Source organism: Meriones unguiculatus, chromosome 4 (genome assembly GCF_030254825.1).
Source record: "Meriones unguiculatus strain TT.TT164.6M chromosome 4, Bangor_MerUng_6.1, whole genome shotgun sequence".
Classification (NCBI taxonomy): domain Eukaryota; kingdom Metazoa; phylum Chordata; class Mammalia; order Rodentia; family Muridae; genus Meriones; species Meriones unguiculatus.
In genome coordinates this window covers 31,064,065-31,080,849 of record NC_083352.1, presented here as the reverse complement: position 1 = coordinate 31,080,849, position 16,785 = coordinate 31,064,065, and the positions used below count along the sequence as shown (strand labels likewise).

Here is a 16,785-nt window from a genome sequence, read left to right as displayed (position 1 = left end):
CAGGAGTGGCTGCATTGTCTTCTTCTGTGTCCTGGTAATGCTGCTTCCCCCTCAGGGGGAGGCAATTAAAGAGCAGGCCAATCAGTTCATGTCAGAGACAGTCCCTGTTCCTCTTACTAGGGTACCCACTTGGACACTGAGCTGCCATGGACTACATCTGTGCAGGGGTCTTAGGTTATCTCCATGCATGGTCCCTGGTTGGAGTATCGGTCTCAGGAAAGATCCCTGTGCTCAGATTTTTTGGTTCTGTTGCATATAGAAATATAATATAGGATAAACCTACTCAAATCTGTACACCTAAAGAAGCTAATCAAGAGGGAGGACTCTTGCTAAAATTCTCAATCCCTATCCAGAAAGGCAAAGAGGATGGACATCAGAAGAAGAGGAAAAGAGGGAACAAGTCAGGAGCCTCCCACAGAGGGCCTCTGAAAAGCTCTGCCCTGCAGACCATCAATGCAGATGCTGAGACTTATGGGCAACTTTTGGTCAGAGTGCAGGGAATCTTATGAAAGAAGTGGGAAACAGTAAGATCTAGAGAGGACAGGAGGTCCACAAAATATTTATTTTCTATGTACATGTCCACTAGAGGACACTCACCTGTAGCCCATTGACACAGTTAACAGTCTCAGGACAAGAAACCCTTCATTTTGCACCTTGCATCACTTACCTTTCCGTGAAAGCAGCACAGAGTGATCACTATCTTCTGTCCTGAAGTCCTCTCTTTACAGGACGAGTTTCTGTGATTTCCACTTGGCTCTACCATCAGAAGGATTACCACAATCACATACCTCAGAAAACAAATGTGTATCCTTCAAATTAAAAAAAAAAAAATAGATCTTCCACTTTCCCCTGTTGAAGCTACCTCACCTGTCCACAGGAAAGAGGATTCGCCCAGCCCTGATGAGACTTAATATACTGAGGTAGGTGGGTATGGGGACTCCCCTTCTCTGAGGATGGAACTGGGGGAACAGGGAGGGGAGATAGGACAAGGAGGAAAGAAAGGAGGGGGCTATGACTGGGATGTAACATAAATAAATAAATAAAAGCAAAAACTAAAACAAAGTTCTGAGATTCTTTTTTATTTAATTCTTTATTTTTATTAAATTTACATTAATTTTAGTTTATTCACTTTGTATCCCAGCTGTAGCCCAGTCTCTCATTCCCTTCCAATCCCACCCTCCCTTTCTCATGTTCTCCCATACCCCTGGTAGGGGAGTTCTGAGGTTCTAATGAATTGCTAACTTTTAAAATATACTTATTTGAGAAGATATTTTGCTTACATTCCCCTCAAAACTCTGCCCAGATCTAACCTCATCTTTCATCACTCACATCCTTATGTTCATGTTTTCTAAATTTAATTTTGTTTACATATTTATTTATTATTATAATTTATTCACTTTGTATCCCCTCTGCAGCTCCCTCCCTCTTCTCCCCCTATGCCCTTTTCCTAGTCCCCTCATAGGGGTGGATCTCCTCCCCTTCTCAATGACTCTAGCTTATCAGGTCTCATCAAGGCTGGGTACATCATCTTTCTCTGTGGCCTGGAAAAGCTGCAGGCAGAAGTGATCAAAGAGCTGTCCACTGAGTTCATGTCACATACAGCTTAGGCCACCAACTTAGAAACTGAGCAGGCAATGGGCTTCTTTTTTCCCCTCTTTTTATGGGTTATTATTTTATTTTTTATTAATTACAATTTATTCACTTTATATTCCCCCATACCTCCCTCCCTCCATCCCTCCCAATCCGTCCATTTCTCCCTCTTCTCCACATGTGCCCCTCCCCAAGTCCACTAGTAGGGGAGGTCTTCTTTTCCTTCTTTCTGATCCTAATCAATTAGGTTTCATCAGGAGTGGCTGCATTGTCTTCCTCTGTGGCCTAGTAAGGGGGAGGTGATCAAAGAGCAGGCCAATCAGTTCATGTCAGAGAAAATCCCTGTTCCTATTACTATGGAGCCTACTTGGAGACTGAACTGCCATAGGCTATCTCCATGCAGGGGTTCTAGGTTATCTCCATGCATGGTCCTTGGTTGGAGTATCAGTCTCAGGGAAGACCCCCTGTGCTCAGATTTTTTGGTTTTTTTGCTCTCCTTGTGGAGTTCCTGTCCTCTCCAGATCTTACTGTTTCCCACTTCTTTCCTAAGATTCCCTGCATTCTGTCCAAAGGTTGGCCATTAGTCTCAGCATCTGCTTTGATATTCTACAGGGCAGAGCCTTTCAGAGGCCCTCTATGGCAGGGTCCTAACTTGTTTCCTGTTTTCCCCTTCTTTTGATGTCCATTCTCTTTGCCTTTCTGGATGGGGATTGAATATTTTAGCCAGAGTCCTCTCTATTGATTAGTTTCTTCCGGTGTACAGATTTTAGTAGGTTTATCCTATGTTATATGTCTATATGAGTGAGTATATATCGTGTGTGTCTTTCTGCTTCAGGAAGAGCTCACTCAGAATTATCTTTTCCAGTTCCCACCATTTACCTGCAAATTTCATGATTTCCTTGATTTTTATTGCTGAGTAGTATTCCATTGTGTAGATATACCATCCTTTTTGTATCCATTCCTCAGTTGATCGTCAACTTGGTTGTCAGCTTCTGGCTATTACAAATAAAGCTGCACATGGTTGAGCAAGTGTCCTTATTGTGTACTTGAGCCTTTTTTGGATATATGCCTAGAAGTGGTATAGCTGGATCTTGGGAAGTGCTATTCCGAGTTGTCTGAGAAAGCACCAGATTGATTCCCAAAGTGGTTGTACAACTTTACATTCACACCATCAGTGGAGGAGGGTTCCCCTTTCTCCAAAACCTCTCCAGCATGTGTTGTCACTTAAGTTTTTTATCTTAGCCATTCTGATGGGTGTAAGGTGAAATCTCAGGGTCGTTTTGATTTGCATTTCCCTGATGACTAATGACATTGAGCATTTTAAGCCAGCCAGCCTTGTATTTTGTTATTACACTCAAGTAAACTAGAAAAATTCTTTGTTGCTTTTATACTGTTCTCGTGCCATGTCATCCCTCAAGACATAGTAGAAATTAATGTTTGAATCCTAACAACATTGGCAGGTATTAAGGACTATGTAAATATGAGATATCATTATCAAAAATTTACCCAACAGACCTAGGCATCTTCTTGTTTGTTAGATTATAAAGTCAAGTAATTCCACAAAACACCATAAGCATTCTAAGACTATATTCATGTGATTCATTTTTGGGACTTTAAGTGGAAGTTCATATGGAGATTAACTTTTCTTCCTTCCTGAAATCTGCTCAACTTCTCTTTGACCTAGTGTGGCCAACAGCAGAAGGTCAGACAACCACTTGACTCTGACTAATGTGTCAGCATTGTGGAGCATCAGAAGGCTGGGACAAGACGGAGAGTACATCTGAAGTACACATGGAGAAAACTTCTGTTTTCACTGAGTACATGAAGCAACATCCTTCCTGAATACAACTCTTGAATGAAACAGCTTTTAAGTCCTCAGAAAGTAGTTTTTTTTAAATCTGTCTTATATTTAATGTATGCTTTACCAAATTCATATGAACTGAAACTGTGAAAATGAACTATGATCCCAGTACTTATAAGATATGAAATAACATTTTATGTAACATATGTACTTTTTTTAATTGTTTTATCCCATTTAATCATTTAACAGCTAGTAATTTGCCAGTGATTGGCTAGGCTGTTTTTCAAATACACAAAAAGGTACAGATAAGAGATGCAAAATTTTAACTCCCTTGTAGTGAGTAAATGTAGAAAGAAAAGAAAAAGAAAAAAGAGAGAAATAGCAATGCTTATTGTTAGGTGTGAGGTAGAAAGTATTAAAAAATCAACTAAATCTAGATGTCATCCTTTAGTTTCTAGAAAGAAACTTGAAAAGGTTGCATGGTCTTTTTTAGGAGCAAGGCCTTAGTCAGCTCAGAGCCAGGCAAGGATTTGACAGTCTTATTTCAGGAGCCTGGGTGTCAAGTAATAGTGTCTGTGATTCTCCTTTCCTTCCACATATGCTTCCTCTTCAGAACTTGCCATTGAATCGTGCTAAGAGATGTGGGAAACATGAAAATTAACCTTTAATCTTCAGCTGTAGGCAGATCAAAGCCCAGAAGAAGGACTGTTCCTTTAAAGACACTACAGAAAGAGAATAATTAATAACTTCTGGAGAAATTAAGGTGGGGAGAAATTAAGATGTGTAGAATATGCCACTGTGTGTGATTATGGGCAATCTAGGTAACCCTAGTGATTCAATGGGAAAAACTTCAAGGAATATACATTCTGATAACATGCTCTGTCCTTGCCTAGGTAACCCCGCAGAATATATGAACTAGCTGAACTTTTCTAATTTCAAAATAGAGACAAATAAAATGGCAGGCATGACATGTTATAAAATAAATAGTATTTACTTTACCATGACCTACTTGCCAGAGGTATAGATTGCCATTGCCTATTCTCTTTCTGTGTCATGGACTCTCTCTCTCTCCCTCTCTCTCTCTCCCTCTCTCTCTCTCTCCTTCTCTCTCTCTCTCTCTCTCTCTCTCTCTCTCTCTCTCTCTCTCTCTCTCTCTCTGTGTGCGTGTGACTGGGGATATGTGTTTACATGTGTGATTGTGCATCTGTATTTAAGCTAGAGGTCAGCGTCAGTATCATCTTTAATTTTTCTCCGCATTGCTGCTGTTGGCTTGTTTGGAGGACAGGGCATCTCACCAATTTAACCCAACATGGCTAGACTTGCTGGCCAGTGAGCTCCAGGGATTCATCTGTCTCTGGCTTTTCAGCGCTTACAGGCCCTCACTGCTGTGGTCAGCTTTAAGTGTGCTCTGTGTGCCAAACCTAAATCCTTAGATCCTTTACAAAGTGAAAAGTCTCCACAGTCCCCGACTCACTTGGTGACACCTCTAGATTGATGGCCCATGATTTCAGAGATTCTTGATAAACATTTTCTTGGTGTTGTTTGTTTATTTTACTTAGTTGACATTTCTAGAACTCTCAAACTCAAACTGTGTCTTGTCATCATTAGAATTCTGAGGCTATACTTGCCTAAATTCAGTACAATGTATATTCATGTTTCGAAAATAGTATCCCAAATGGATTAATGTTCACTTTCTTTCTTACATTTCTGGTTCTTTTTAGTCAGACATGATCCTGAAGAATTGGTGAATTGTGGATGGCTGTAGATAGCCGACTTCGAAAGGAAATTATTCACTATCACTTTCTAAATGCTTGTTTTACTTCCCTAATTGCTCAAGAACTGTGTGACCCGTGACATTCGGGATACCCTTACATGAGTTTTTATATTACTTTACTGATGTGTTGGCGTTTTTAAATGTTTCCTATAGAAACAGCCCTCAGAATCTAGAACTTCCTCTAGTGTACCCTGGTTTCATCTTCTCTATTGGCTTGGGGTTTCCGTAATACTTTCTTTTTAAAAAAAAAATAATTACTCAAATATACTTACAAGTAATATTATATGGACTTGATATGTTACATTAAGAAATATATATGTTTATGCTAGCATGTATGCAAACAAAATTTAATGAATAAGCAGGTCATGAATTTGAAGGAGGGAGGAAATATATGGGAGGTCTTGGTGGGAAGAAATGGAAAGGGAAGTATTACTATTAAACTCCAATCTCAAAAACAAACAACAAGATGACCAGCTCTTTCTGCTGCAGTCCTCTGGTCTTCTCCTGCAGCTTTGTTCACTGAATGGTAGGGCACAGGGTCGGGAGAGCATTCTATAATTTATGAGTATGCCCTTTGCATGGCTCGTTGTTTTTGGATGGTGCGCTTCATGAGTATTTCATAGCTGAATATTTTCCCTCTATTAACTTGAACTAAAATCAAGTAGTGGTCCTTTATTTGCAAGGGTAGTATGAGACCCTGCTAGGGTCTCCTTGATAAAGGGTGGGTGATCATTGTGGAGAATATCTGGGGCATATGAGTGGTTGACCTCCACTCTCCATTTTGAGATATTTTAGGTGGTATTTTATGCCTTTGCAGTCTGAAAAACTTAATAGAATTTTTATTTTTTAATGTATGGGTATTTTGGCTGCATGTATATCTGTTAAATGCTTGCAATTCTGATTCAGCAATGACCATAAGATGGTGTTGGATCCACTAGCACTGGTTTCGTAGGGTTGTAAGCTGGCATATTGAGCCTTGCTTCTCTGAAACATTAGCCTATGCTCATAACCATTGAGCCATCATAAGAAACTTTTTCACACAACACATAAGGGTTTTTTTTTTTTAAGGCAAAAGCTGGAATGTTTAAGATCTACAAAGAGCCATAGGTCCTAAGAATATCTTACTTCACTTGTCTTAGTTTTCTGGTGTTTGCCAAAGTTAATATTTAAGTGTATTTGTTAGAGTAAAAATGCGGAGCGCACCATCCTCAACAGGCTAGGATTCACCAGACACCCAAAGTGAGCCACATTTTTGTACTGGTGATGTTTCTTATTTATGTGACAACAGAGCTGACCAAAAGCAAGGGAGGATTCATTTGTGCTGTGATTTCAGAAGAATGAAGTCAGTGGTGGGGAGGAAGGTGTGGCAATGGGAGCATGACACATCTGATCCCAGTGAGGCGGCCTTAGTCAGGACCCAAGACACAGAGTGCTGCTAGGCCTCACATGCATCCTCCTTTTGATTCAGTTCTGATTCAGTTCATCATATGACGGCTCCCAAAGTCAGGATGGCTATTCCCTCCTCAGTTAGACCTCTCTGAGAACACTATTAAAGACATACTCAAAGGCATTTTTGTAGGTTTACAGTGAAGATTAGCCTTGGCACCAAACTAATAATATGCCAGTTAAATAGACAAGGAATATAGTAGTTTAAATCAGAGAAGATATATTAATGGGGCCTGGCAGCAAAAAACAAAAGAATCCAGTGATCCCAATATTGTCATTGAAGAACTAACATTAGCTTTAGACTTATATATAAGAAAATTAAAGTTAAGGAGTAAGAACCATTTTTTTAGGAGTCCTGGTCAAGGTTTGGTCTAGATGATCATCTACTTCAGAAAGTTGGCTCTCAGAGGTCATTTTTGCCTGAGAGTAGCTCTCTTATTTTCCTAAGGTGATTATTCCTACTCTGGTATAACACGTTGCCTTCAATATTTGCCTTTGTAGATATTTACCTGGATTGGAGGGGTGGTCTGTTCTGTGACACAGTTCCTTGGGGATTGATTTCATTCTTTTTCATTAAATATAGTTATGAATTTGTATTGTTCCTGGACTCCTGTGCAAACTCAGGATTAGGCTTCTTTTGTGGTCTGAAAGAGAACATTGTAAAAGTTAACATTAAAATGTCTAAAGGAGACAAACGAAAAATGTGGGCTTTGGGGTTTCAAGTGAGGAGTCTATACTTTCAAAAAAAAAAAAAAAAAAAAAAAAAAACCAAAACAAAACAAGAAGCAGTTTCTAAGAGTCTATTATAGTGCCACAAATTTGAGCCTCCTGTAGATTTGCCTGAGGTAAAGCAATCTCTACTCTACTTCTCTGTATTTGTCTATGTTTTCATTGTTTTGATAATACTATAGAGGTATAGTATTCACTTAGAAGTATATGCCCATTTCAGCATTTTTTAAGGCAGGGTTTCTCCATGTATTCTTGGTTGCCTTGGACTGTCTTTCTAGACCAGGCTGGCTTTGAACTCACAGAGATTCACCTGCCTCTGTCTTTCTGAGTGCTGGGATTACAGGTGTGCACCACTGTGCCTGACTCATTTCAGCATTCTTAAACTCTGTATTAAAGTTAGAGCTCACTAGTTTAATTTCAGAATATACAAAGATTGACTAAAAAACACATATTTATGTTATAACTTAAAATATTTCATTTTAGTATTTCTGATTGTTTGTGTTTGGGTGTATTATGTTTACGGGTTTGTGCATGTGAGTGCAGTGTCTTTGGAAACAAGGAAAAAAGCGTAGGAGTCCAGGAGCTAGAATCTTACATGGATTTGTGGCAGTTACGTGGGTGCTAGGAATCAAACTTGGCTCCACTAGGAAAACAGCATATACTCATAATTAACGAGCTATCTCTCCAGACCCTGTATGTCATACTTTACCTTTTATGACTAATGACTGGTTGCAATTTTAGACATAAAAGTAAGCCCTAAAGAGTATAAGATATGTAACATAAGCTTTAAGAAGATGTGTGGGATGTCTTTCCCACACATGCTGAGCTCAGAGGCAGCTTGAAGAAGTCAGTTTTCTCCTTCCACCATGCAGGTCCTGGGAATCAAACTTAGGTTATTAAGTGTGGTGGCAAGCAGCATTATACTCTAAGCCATCTACTGAGCCCCACAGCACTTTCTTAATAAGAAGTTATAGAGTGGCCAGAATTAAATGAAACGATAAAGTCGTCTTCTTTAGACAGTCCCCATTCTCTCCATGTCTTCATTTAACCTTTGCTTGGAGTTTAGTCTTTTCCCCCTAGCTTCATGGAAAAGAATATTTATATACTATATAATATAATATCTAATAGATAATATACCATACTATATCATAAAATGTAGAGATAAATATAATTATTTAGGAACAAAATGTGTGGCTAGTGAATATTTTGGCAGATGGAAAAGATTTTTTTTTTACACGAAAAATTAGATTAAGCAGAGAATGAGGAAATAATGAAGAAGGGAAGTGGTTAGCATTGGGATGTTCAAATATCTCTTTAAAAATGTTGCACATAGACTGAAAATGCAGCTGACTCTAGTCTAAAAAAATCTTCATAAAAATAGAAAGTTGGAAAGTCATCACAATTTGCAACTTCTTAAGTGTGACTCCTATTATCTTATATCATCAGGTTATCTACTTTTAAACATATATTAAATAAACATGTATGCATACATACATGTTGCTTCAGAATATATATATATATATTTATTATATAATAAGATGCCTGCTGGATATTAAACTCCACAGTCTCCTGAGTGCTAGGTTCACAAGCCTGTACACTAAGATGCCTAGGTAAGACACGATTCTTGTACTCCTGACACCACATGTCCTACAATCAAATTTTTTAACAAATAACAAGGGAAAATTAGAGAAATCTCATGTCAGTTTCAAATTGCTCTTCCTCTAAAATTTTATGAGAAACGTAAGCCGTGTGTCTATGCGATAGTGCAATAGCCTTTGTACGAGTACAGCACGGATAGGTTTGTGGTTCTACTTTTTCTTTACAGCCTCACGGCTAGAATTACATGTTCCATTTAAATGCTTCTTTTACTAATTTAATACCTTTTAATTAGAAAATGGGTTGCTAGGGATCGAGCCAAGGGCCCTTGGGTTTGCTGCACAAGTGCTGTACCACTGAGCTGTCCTTACCTACTCACAACCTCTTACTACTTAGGAAAGGGTAAACCATACTGTTACTACAAACAGTATTACGTTATCACTTGAGCCTCTCAAATGCTCTATTGTTCTTCTGTTCTTTCTATCATGCATTGTCTTCTCTCAGTTGGTATTTGGGAGCTTAATCATTTTAGCTACCATTTTTTAAAAAAACATGATTCCTATAATTCCCCCTGCCCCTGTTCCTTAGGGTTTCCCAAACTGATGGGAGGGACCCAATGAAGAGCTCTGATTCAGACTCTCTCTCTCTCTCTCTCTCTCTCTCTCTCTCTCTCTCTCTCTCTCTCTCTCTGCTTAATGTTTGGCTGTGGGTCTCTGCATCTGCTCCCATCAGCTACCAGAGGAAGCCTTTCTGATGACGATTTGGTTAGGCACCAGTCCAAGAGTACAGAAGAATATTACTATGGTTGAGGACACCAGGAAAATACGGCCCACAGAACCAACAAAGCGGGCTCATAGGATCTCTCAGAGACTGAATCAGCAATCATAGAACCTGTATGGGTCGGCATGGGTCCATAGTGTATGTTATGGTTGTACTTGGTGTAGCTTGGTGTTTTTGTGGGACCCCTAAAGTGTTAGTGGGGCGTCTCTCACTGTTTTGCCTGCTATAAGGACCGTTTTCCTCCTGCTGGTTACCTCATTCGGCCTCGATATGAAGGCTTGTACCTAGTCTTATTGTAAGTTACTATATTCTGTTTGGTTGGTATCCCGGGGAGGCCTGCTCTTTTCTTAAGGGAAATGGAGGCATGCATCCTGGGGAGTGAAGGTATGTATAGGAGAACTGAGAAGAGCGGAGGGAGTGGAAACTGCCTTTAAGGTGTATTGTATGAGATAATCATCATCATCATCATCATCATAATCATCATCATCATCCTTCTGTTTGGAGCACCAAGAATTGCCTGTAGAAAATAATCTACATCTTTCATTCAGGAATATTAGTTGTAAAAGCTTAATAATGCAATACTGAATTTTTAAGTGTTTTATACTTGAAATTGTGAAATATAAGTGAATGGATAAAACAAAACGTACAAACCTCTGCTGACATGGGGGAAGGCAATGGGTTTCTCCTTTGTTTGAGATGATACTTCAGCCTTCTTTAGTCCAGTAAGATCTGGGAGAATGAAGAAATCAATAGTACCAACAGTATTACGGAGAGAGCTGAACTGAGCATCAACACTGTTGCTTCTCTTTGAGAGGATCCATACCCTTTTCTTAGGTTTCGCACTTCAGACTTTTGTTTTCCTCCTTCCTATAAAGACAGGGGGAAAGAATGAGAGAAAAACAGAACACGGTATCTTCTCTCAGCACCGTATGACTGCAAGAAGACATACTGGGGAATAGTGGATGCTGTAGAAGGCATACATAACCTATTAACCAGGAGAGACTGATGGGAGGTTAATTTTGTACACTGCTCCAAAATTCTTGATTTTTTTTTTACTTCTCTTTTTCTCTTTACAATGTCCTGTAAAAAAGGGGGGGGAGGAGGATGTGTTGTCTGACAAATTTAGATTTTGCAAACTTGTGCCTTGATGAGATGGCTATTGTAACACATTTCAAAGATTTTCAACACACGACTGTGTCATTTCCTTTCCTTGTGGGTCAGATGCTGAAATACTATGTGATAAAGATTTTAGGTTTCAATTGTAAAGAGAGGGAAGTGGACAAATCAGTGCTGCGTATTCGACCAACAATGACAGAGGAGGTATACTTTATTTTATTTTCTAAGAATATTTGTACTGGTGGTGTGAGTCTACTCTGTGTACATGTGAGTGTGTAGTGGAGAGAGAGAGAGAGAGAGAGAGAGAGAGAGAGAGAGAGAGAGAGAGAGAGAGAGGCTGTATAGTATCTGATCAGCACTTTCTATTAGAACTCTTATTCTACTACCAATAGTTTGGTTTTGATGTGTAACGGGTAAAATGGTAGTAAAAATTCCTGCCAAGGATTTCATTAATGAAAATATAATAAATATGAGCAAAATAAACTACTTCAAGCAACTTTGTCACATAACTATATGTGTTTAGTTAAGATGCTGGCTTTCTTCAAACTATGTTTAATAGAATAGTTTTTTGCCTTACCTCTCTTTTCATATGACATTTTTTTTTGCTTTAACATGATGGTTTTATGAATCTTTCCTTGTTCAGAGAAGGAATATTGGCTGAGTATCTTCTGCTGCAACATTTTAAATTGCATATATAGTGAATGGATACAAAGGAAAAATATATTTAATTTTGTCAGAAGTTCTCAATATAAAGCATATATTCAAGCAGAATGAATATAGTTTGAATATAGAATAAAATTGCTGTGGGTAAGTTCTGTGTGAGTAGGAGTGGCTATAACTTTAACGGGAGAAAAAAAAAACTGTAAAGGTATCTTCATGGAGATGTTACAATTTAGGGTGATCTAGATGGATTAGTACGAGTTACACAGCATAAAATTGGGCTGGTATTATCATTGGCCATGTGGAACTGGGGCAGAGTAGTCACAGAGCTGAAATGATGAATGTTTTGAGCAACAGCAAGGAGCTAACATCTCATGAGTACACTGTCTGCTTGCTTTCAAACCACATCGTCCTCTCTCCCATCTACATGAAACTGAGTAAACACCTAAACCACTTATGTCTTAGTTTCCTAAAGGCAAGATAGAGAAAAATCTGACTATATTATTAACGAAGCTGCCTTGAAGCTAAAAAAAAAAAAAAATGTAAAGCTCATGAAATGATACAGAGGTAAAACAATGCTGGTTTATTTACCGGCAGATTTCCGTGTTTCAGGCAAGCTTAAAGATTTTTTTTTTTAGTCTTCATAGTATTCCTTTAAATTAATAGCATATTAATATTTTACAAATACAAGAATTATTTAAAGTCCTCAAAATAATCCCTGCTTTCTTAAAAACCATATATCTACAAGAACAACACATTCATCTTTCCATTTAGGACAAGTTTGTTAATTTTTTATGATTTATTTTTCTGTTTTTATTTTTGAGACTTACAGAATATATTGTGATCATATTATTTTTATTGCTAATATGTATTATTATTATTACAATTTATTCATTTTTTAATTTTTATTTTTTAAATATTAGTTACAGTTTGTTAACTTTGTATCCCTGCTGTATCCCACTCCCTCTTTCCCTCCCAATCCCACCCTCCCACCCTCATCTCTTCCTTGCCCCTTTCCAAGTCCACTGATAAGGGAGAACCTCCTCCTCTTCCATCTGATACTGGTTTATCAGGTGTCTTCAGGACTGGCTGCAAAGTCCTGCTCTGCGGCCTAGCAAGGCTGCTGCTCCCTGGGGGGGAGGGGGTGTCAAAGAGCCTGCCATCGAGTTCATGTCAGAAACAGTCCCTGTTCCCCTTACTAGGGTACCCACTTGGATACTGAGCTACCAAAGGCTACATCTGAGCAGGGGCTCTAGGTTGCATCCATACATGGTCCTTGTTTGGAGAAACAGTCTCATAAAAGACCCCTGTGCCCAGATATATTTGGTTCTTGTGGAACTCCTGTCCTCTCCAGGTCGTATTAACTCCCCCCCCCCCCCTTTCTTTTTTTTTTGATTCCCTGCATTCTGCTGGAGGTTTGGTTATGAGTCTTAATGTCTGCTTTGATACACTGCTAGGTAGAGTCTTTCAGAGGCCCTCTGTGGTAGGCTCCTGTCCTGTTACTTGTTTGCTCCTACATCCAATATCCATCCCATTTGTCTTTCTAAGTGAGGATTGCTCATCGTACACTAGGTCCTCTTTCTTGTTTATCATCTTTAGGTGTATAGATTTCAGTATATTTATCCTATCTTATAGGTCTATATAAGTGAGTATATACCATGAGTATCTTTCTGCTTTTGGGATACCTCACTCAGCATGATCATTTCTAGGTCCCACCATTTGCCTGCAAATTTCATGATTTCCTTGTTTTTAATTGCTGAGTAGTATTCCATCGTGTAAAAGTACCACAATTTCTGTATCCATTTCTAACTGAGGGATATCTGGGTTGTTTCCAGGTCCTGGCTATTACGAATAAACCTGCTACAAACATGGTTGAGCAAATGTCCTTGTTGTGTACTTGAGCCTCTTTTGGATATGTGCCTAAGAGTGGTATAGCTGGATCTTGAGGAAGCACTATTCCGAGTTGTCTGAGAAAGTGCCAGATTGATTTCCAAAGTGGTTGTACAAGTTTGCATTCCCACCAGCAATGGAGGAGGGTTCCCTTTTCTCCACAACCTCTCCAGCATGTGTTGTCACTTGAGTTTTTGATCTTAGCCATTCTGATGGGTGTCAGGTGAAATCTCAGGGTCATTTTGATTTGCATCTCTATGATGGCTAAGAACGTTGAGCATTTCTTTACGTGTTTCTCTGCCATTCTGTATTCCTCTACTGAGAATTCTGTTTAGCTCTGTACCTCATTTTTTCATTTTTTTTATCCCAGTTTCAGCCCTCTCCCTCATCTCCTCCAAGTCCCACCCTCCCTCTTCCTCCTCTATCCCTCTCCCCTAGTCCACTGATAGGGAAGTCCTTCTCCCCCTACTGTCTCACCCTAGCCTATCAGGTTCCAACAAGACTGCCTGGATCCTCTTCCTCTGTATGTGTTGGTTAGGTCTTCCCATCAAGGGGAAGTGATCAAGGAGCAGGCAACCAAGTTCATGTCAGAAACTGTCTCTTCTCTCCTTACTAGAGAACCCACATGGAGACTGAGTTGTCTGTGGGCTACATCTGAGCAGGTGGTCTATGTCCTCTCTATGCATGGTCTTTGATTGATGTTCTTGATCATATTCTTTTCTGTCACTTTTGGTTTTAGATTCAAATGTTGATGCTCTTTCTACTTTACTACCAATGATGATTGTCACTGTCATGAGGCACAATTCAGTTCAGTCTCTAATAAGAATCCTCATACATTCATTATCACCATGGAGACATTGCTTGCAAAAATACGCTAATTTAAAAAAAAAAAAGATATGTTTTAATCTACCTTTGTTAAAAAAAACAAAAAAACAAGGTTTTAATTTTAAAAGAATAAGGAAGAATACATTACAGTAATTTACCCTACTGTTAAGAAGAAATTGACTATAAGATCACTGCAAATGTAAGTAGAGATTTATCTTAGAAAACAATGATATATAGTAAATATGAAAAGACAAATATCTCAACACATGGTCACAGGTCTGTTATCCAGCTTCTTGGAATTCCAACTTAGTTAGACAACAAGCCAAGACATTGCTGAGCTATAGGGTGAGTTCAAGTTCAGCCGGAGAAATTTAAATAAGATCATTTTTTCAAAATGAAAAGTAAAAGAGTGCTAGGGTAGGGGTGGGGGTAGTTTACTTGTAGTACTTTTGCTGAGCAGGCATCTATTTCTAAGTAATGCTAGTACCATGGCAACAATAAAAATTCAACACAAATTGTGAATACATGCTAGACACACAATTCTTGCTTAGATACATGCAGGTATAAGAAAGTTTCTCTGGAGTGTAAAAGCATAAGGATAAGAAAGGGCAACAGCTGAGCACAACAGAAAATAACAAATTGTGCAGAAATATCTCTTCCACACTATTAGAAACATGAAAGCAAAGATGTTTTACATCACAGCTCTTGTTAATGTCTATATAATTCTATGGTGATGAAATTGGATTAAAATTTCCACACTCATATATTACTCATATATATAATGTGTGTGTGTGTGTGTGTGTGTATAATACAATTTTTCTAAACAACAGTTGATATCAGGAACTTCAAAATGGTTTTCATTTAGTCTAGTAGTTCAGCAGTGGGGCAAAATCAAACAGAAGCATATCAAGAGAATGAGGTTAACTGACTGCAGTAGTTTTGACATCATTATTTACATAAGTAAAACTGTGAGCCTCAGGAAAGGGGTGGTTGTAAAATAAATGGCTATAGAAATAAGTTACTTGTGTTTGATTAAATATCATATAGTTCATTACTTTGAATTTGAAAACAAAATCAAAGGAGAAAAACATGACTTTTGAGGGAATTGTGATACAGCAATCAATACGCACATTGCAATACCCACTGTGTAAATCCAGATGTGTGCACAAAGAATAGTGTCCTGTGATAGACGGTGACATTTTATTGTATTAACGTGACAGGATGGTGTAGTTGAATTTTGCATTAGCTTTCAAGCCACTACGTTGTTTTAATGATAAAATGGTTGGAAATGAAGACCTTGGTCAGTGTTAACCTCAAAGTTCTTTCATATGGCTTTCCTGTTGCTGCTTCCTTGAACTTTCGACCCTTCATAAAAAGCTGATATGGCAGAGACATGTTTTGCTTCTCATGAGAACACATTGTTAATAGATTATACAGGCTCAAAGGATTTCACAATCCTTTATCAGTGCACTGGCCTGTGGTGGGAAAAGTCTCTATACGAAGCTGTTTGGTTCTTAAATTGGAAATTACATTTAAGGTCACAGGAAAGTGCTGTAAAACTGTCCACACACTGCTAACAAGGACCGTGTATGCATTCTTACATTTCCAAAATTTTAATAATAATGAGATGAAAACTGAAATAATCTGAAAATTTAATAGTAAATTGCTTTAAGGCACAGTGGGATGATATCTTTTGTGTATGCTAACTAAATTCATGCAAGTCAGAGAGAAACATTTTAAATTCTACGTTTATGAAATATAAACTTTTGTTGTGGGAGAAGCAGATCTGTAAAACACAGTCATCCTGAAATATATTTTGTCTTTTCCATCTTTGTAACTTTTTATTTTTATTTTTTGTTCTGTCTGTTTTTTATGGCCCTGGAGATTAAACCCAGAGCCTTGCACCAGATCCATAAGCAATGAGATCACCTGGGGAGTAAGTAGAGAGAGACAAAAGATCAAGGGCCGGGCCCTGGCACATTCACTGTCAAGGTATGGGGAGGGCACAGCAGCATGCCTGTAATCCCAGAATTTAGGAGTCTGAGGGAGGAAGACTGCATGTCAAGGTCAGACTGTTTCATCTCGTGACACACTGTCTCAAAACAAAATCAAACTCAAGCAGAAAATAACCAAAGGTTTCCCTGTCTTTACATGCTAAATTGTTCTCCTTTACTCAACCTTTCTTCAAGCTTGTTCTCAAGTTTAGGTTACTCGTTTCTTTTCCTGATATAATCCCCTTTATATATAACTAGATAGATAGATACATACATACATACATAGAGATAAAAAGATAGATGGATGGATAGATAGATAGATAGATAGATAGATTCATTTTATAAGTTCTGTTCCCCTAGAGGACCCTGACTAACACACACACACACAAACACACACACACACACACACACACACACACACACATCTATACATTTTAAAGGGCTAAAACTATAGGGAATAAATTGAGAGAAATCTCCCCAATACTTGACTAATTTGGAGCTGTTGTTCCTGAAACTCATGAAGATGTTTTATTTTTCTCGTCATGAATTAGAATGTTGATTAGAAGCATCCCGGTAGTCAGATC

General features: G+C 38.5%; 1 protein-coding gene and 1 long non-coding RNA gene across 5 annotated transcripts in view; one reads left to right on the top strand and one right to left on the bottom strand.

Annotated features, from left to right (window-relative positions):
- Positions 1-2,500: 2,500 nt before the first annotated feature.
- Positions 2,501-10,690, bottom strand: LOC132653491 (uncharacterized). The gene is made up of 4 exons (XR_009591220.1): positions 10,666-10,690; positions 10,368-10,583; positions 7,121-7,255; positions 2,501-2,601 (listed from the first exon to the last, which is right to left on the bottom strand). It is a non-coding gene; the product is annotated as an uncharacterized LOC132653491 (long non-coding RNA).
- A 189-nt stretch (positions 10,691-10,879) lies between these two features.
- Positions 10,880-16,785, top strand: part of Msr1 (macrophage scavenger receptor 1) — a 64,023-nt gene continuing 58,117 nt past the window's right edge. For 2 of the 4 annotated variants that reach the window (XM_021646993.2, XM_021646996.2), the window contains exon 1: positions 10,880-11,036. In XM_021646993.2, coding sequence (XP_021502668.1) covers positions 10,938-11,036 — 99 coding nt within the window. In that variant the 5' untranslated portion in view covers positions 10,880-10,937. The remainder of the gene's footprint in view (positions 11,037-16,785) is intronic. The other 2 variants (XM_021646994.2, XM_021646995.2) reach the window with 2 other exon arrangements.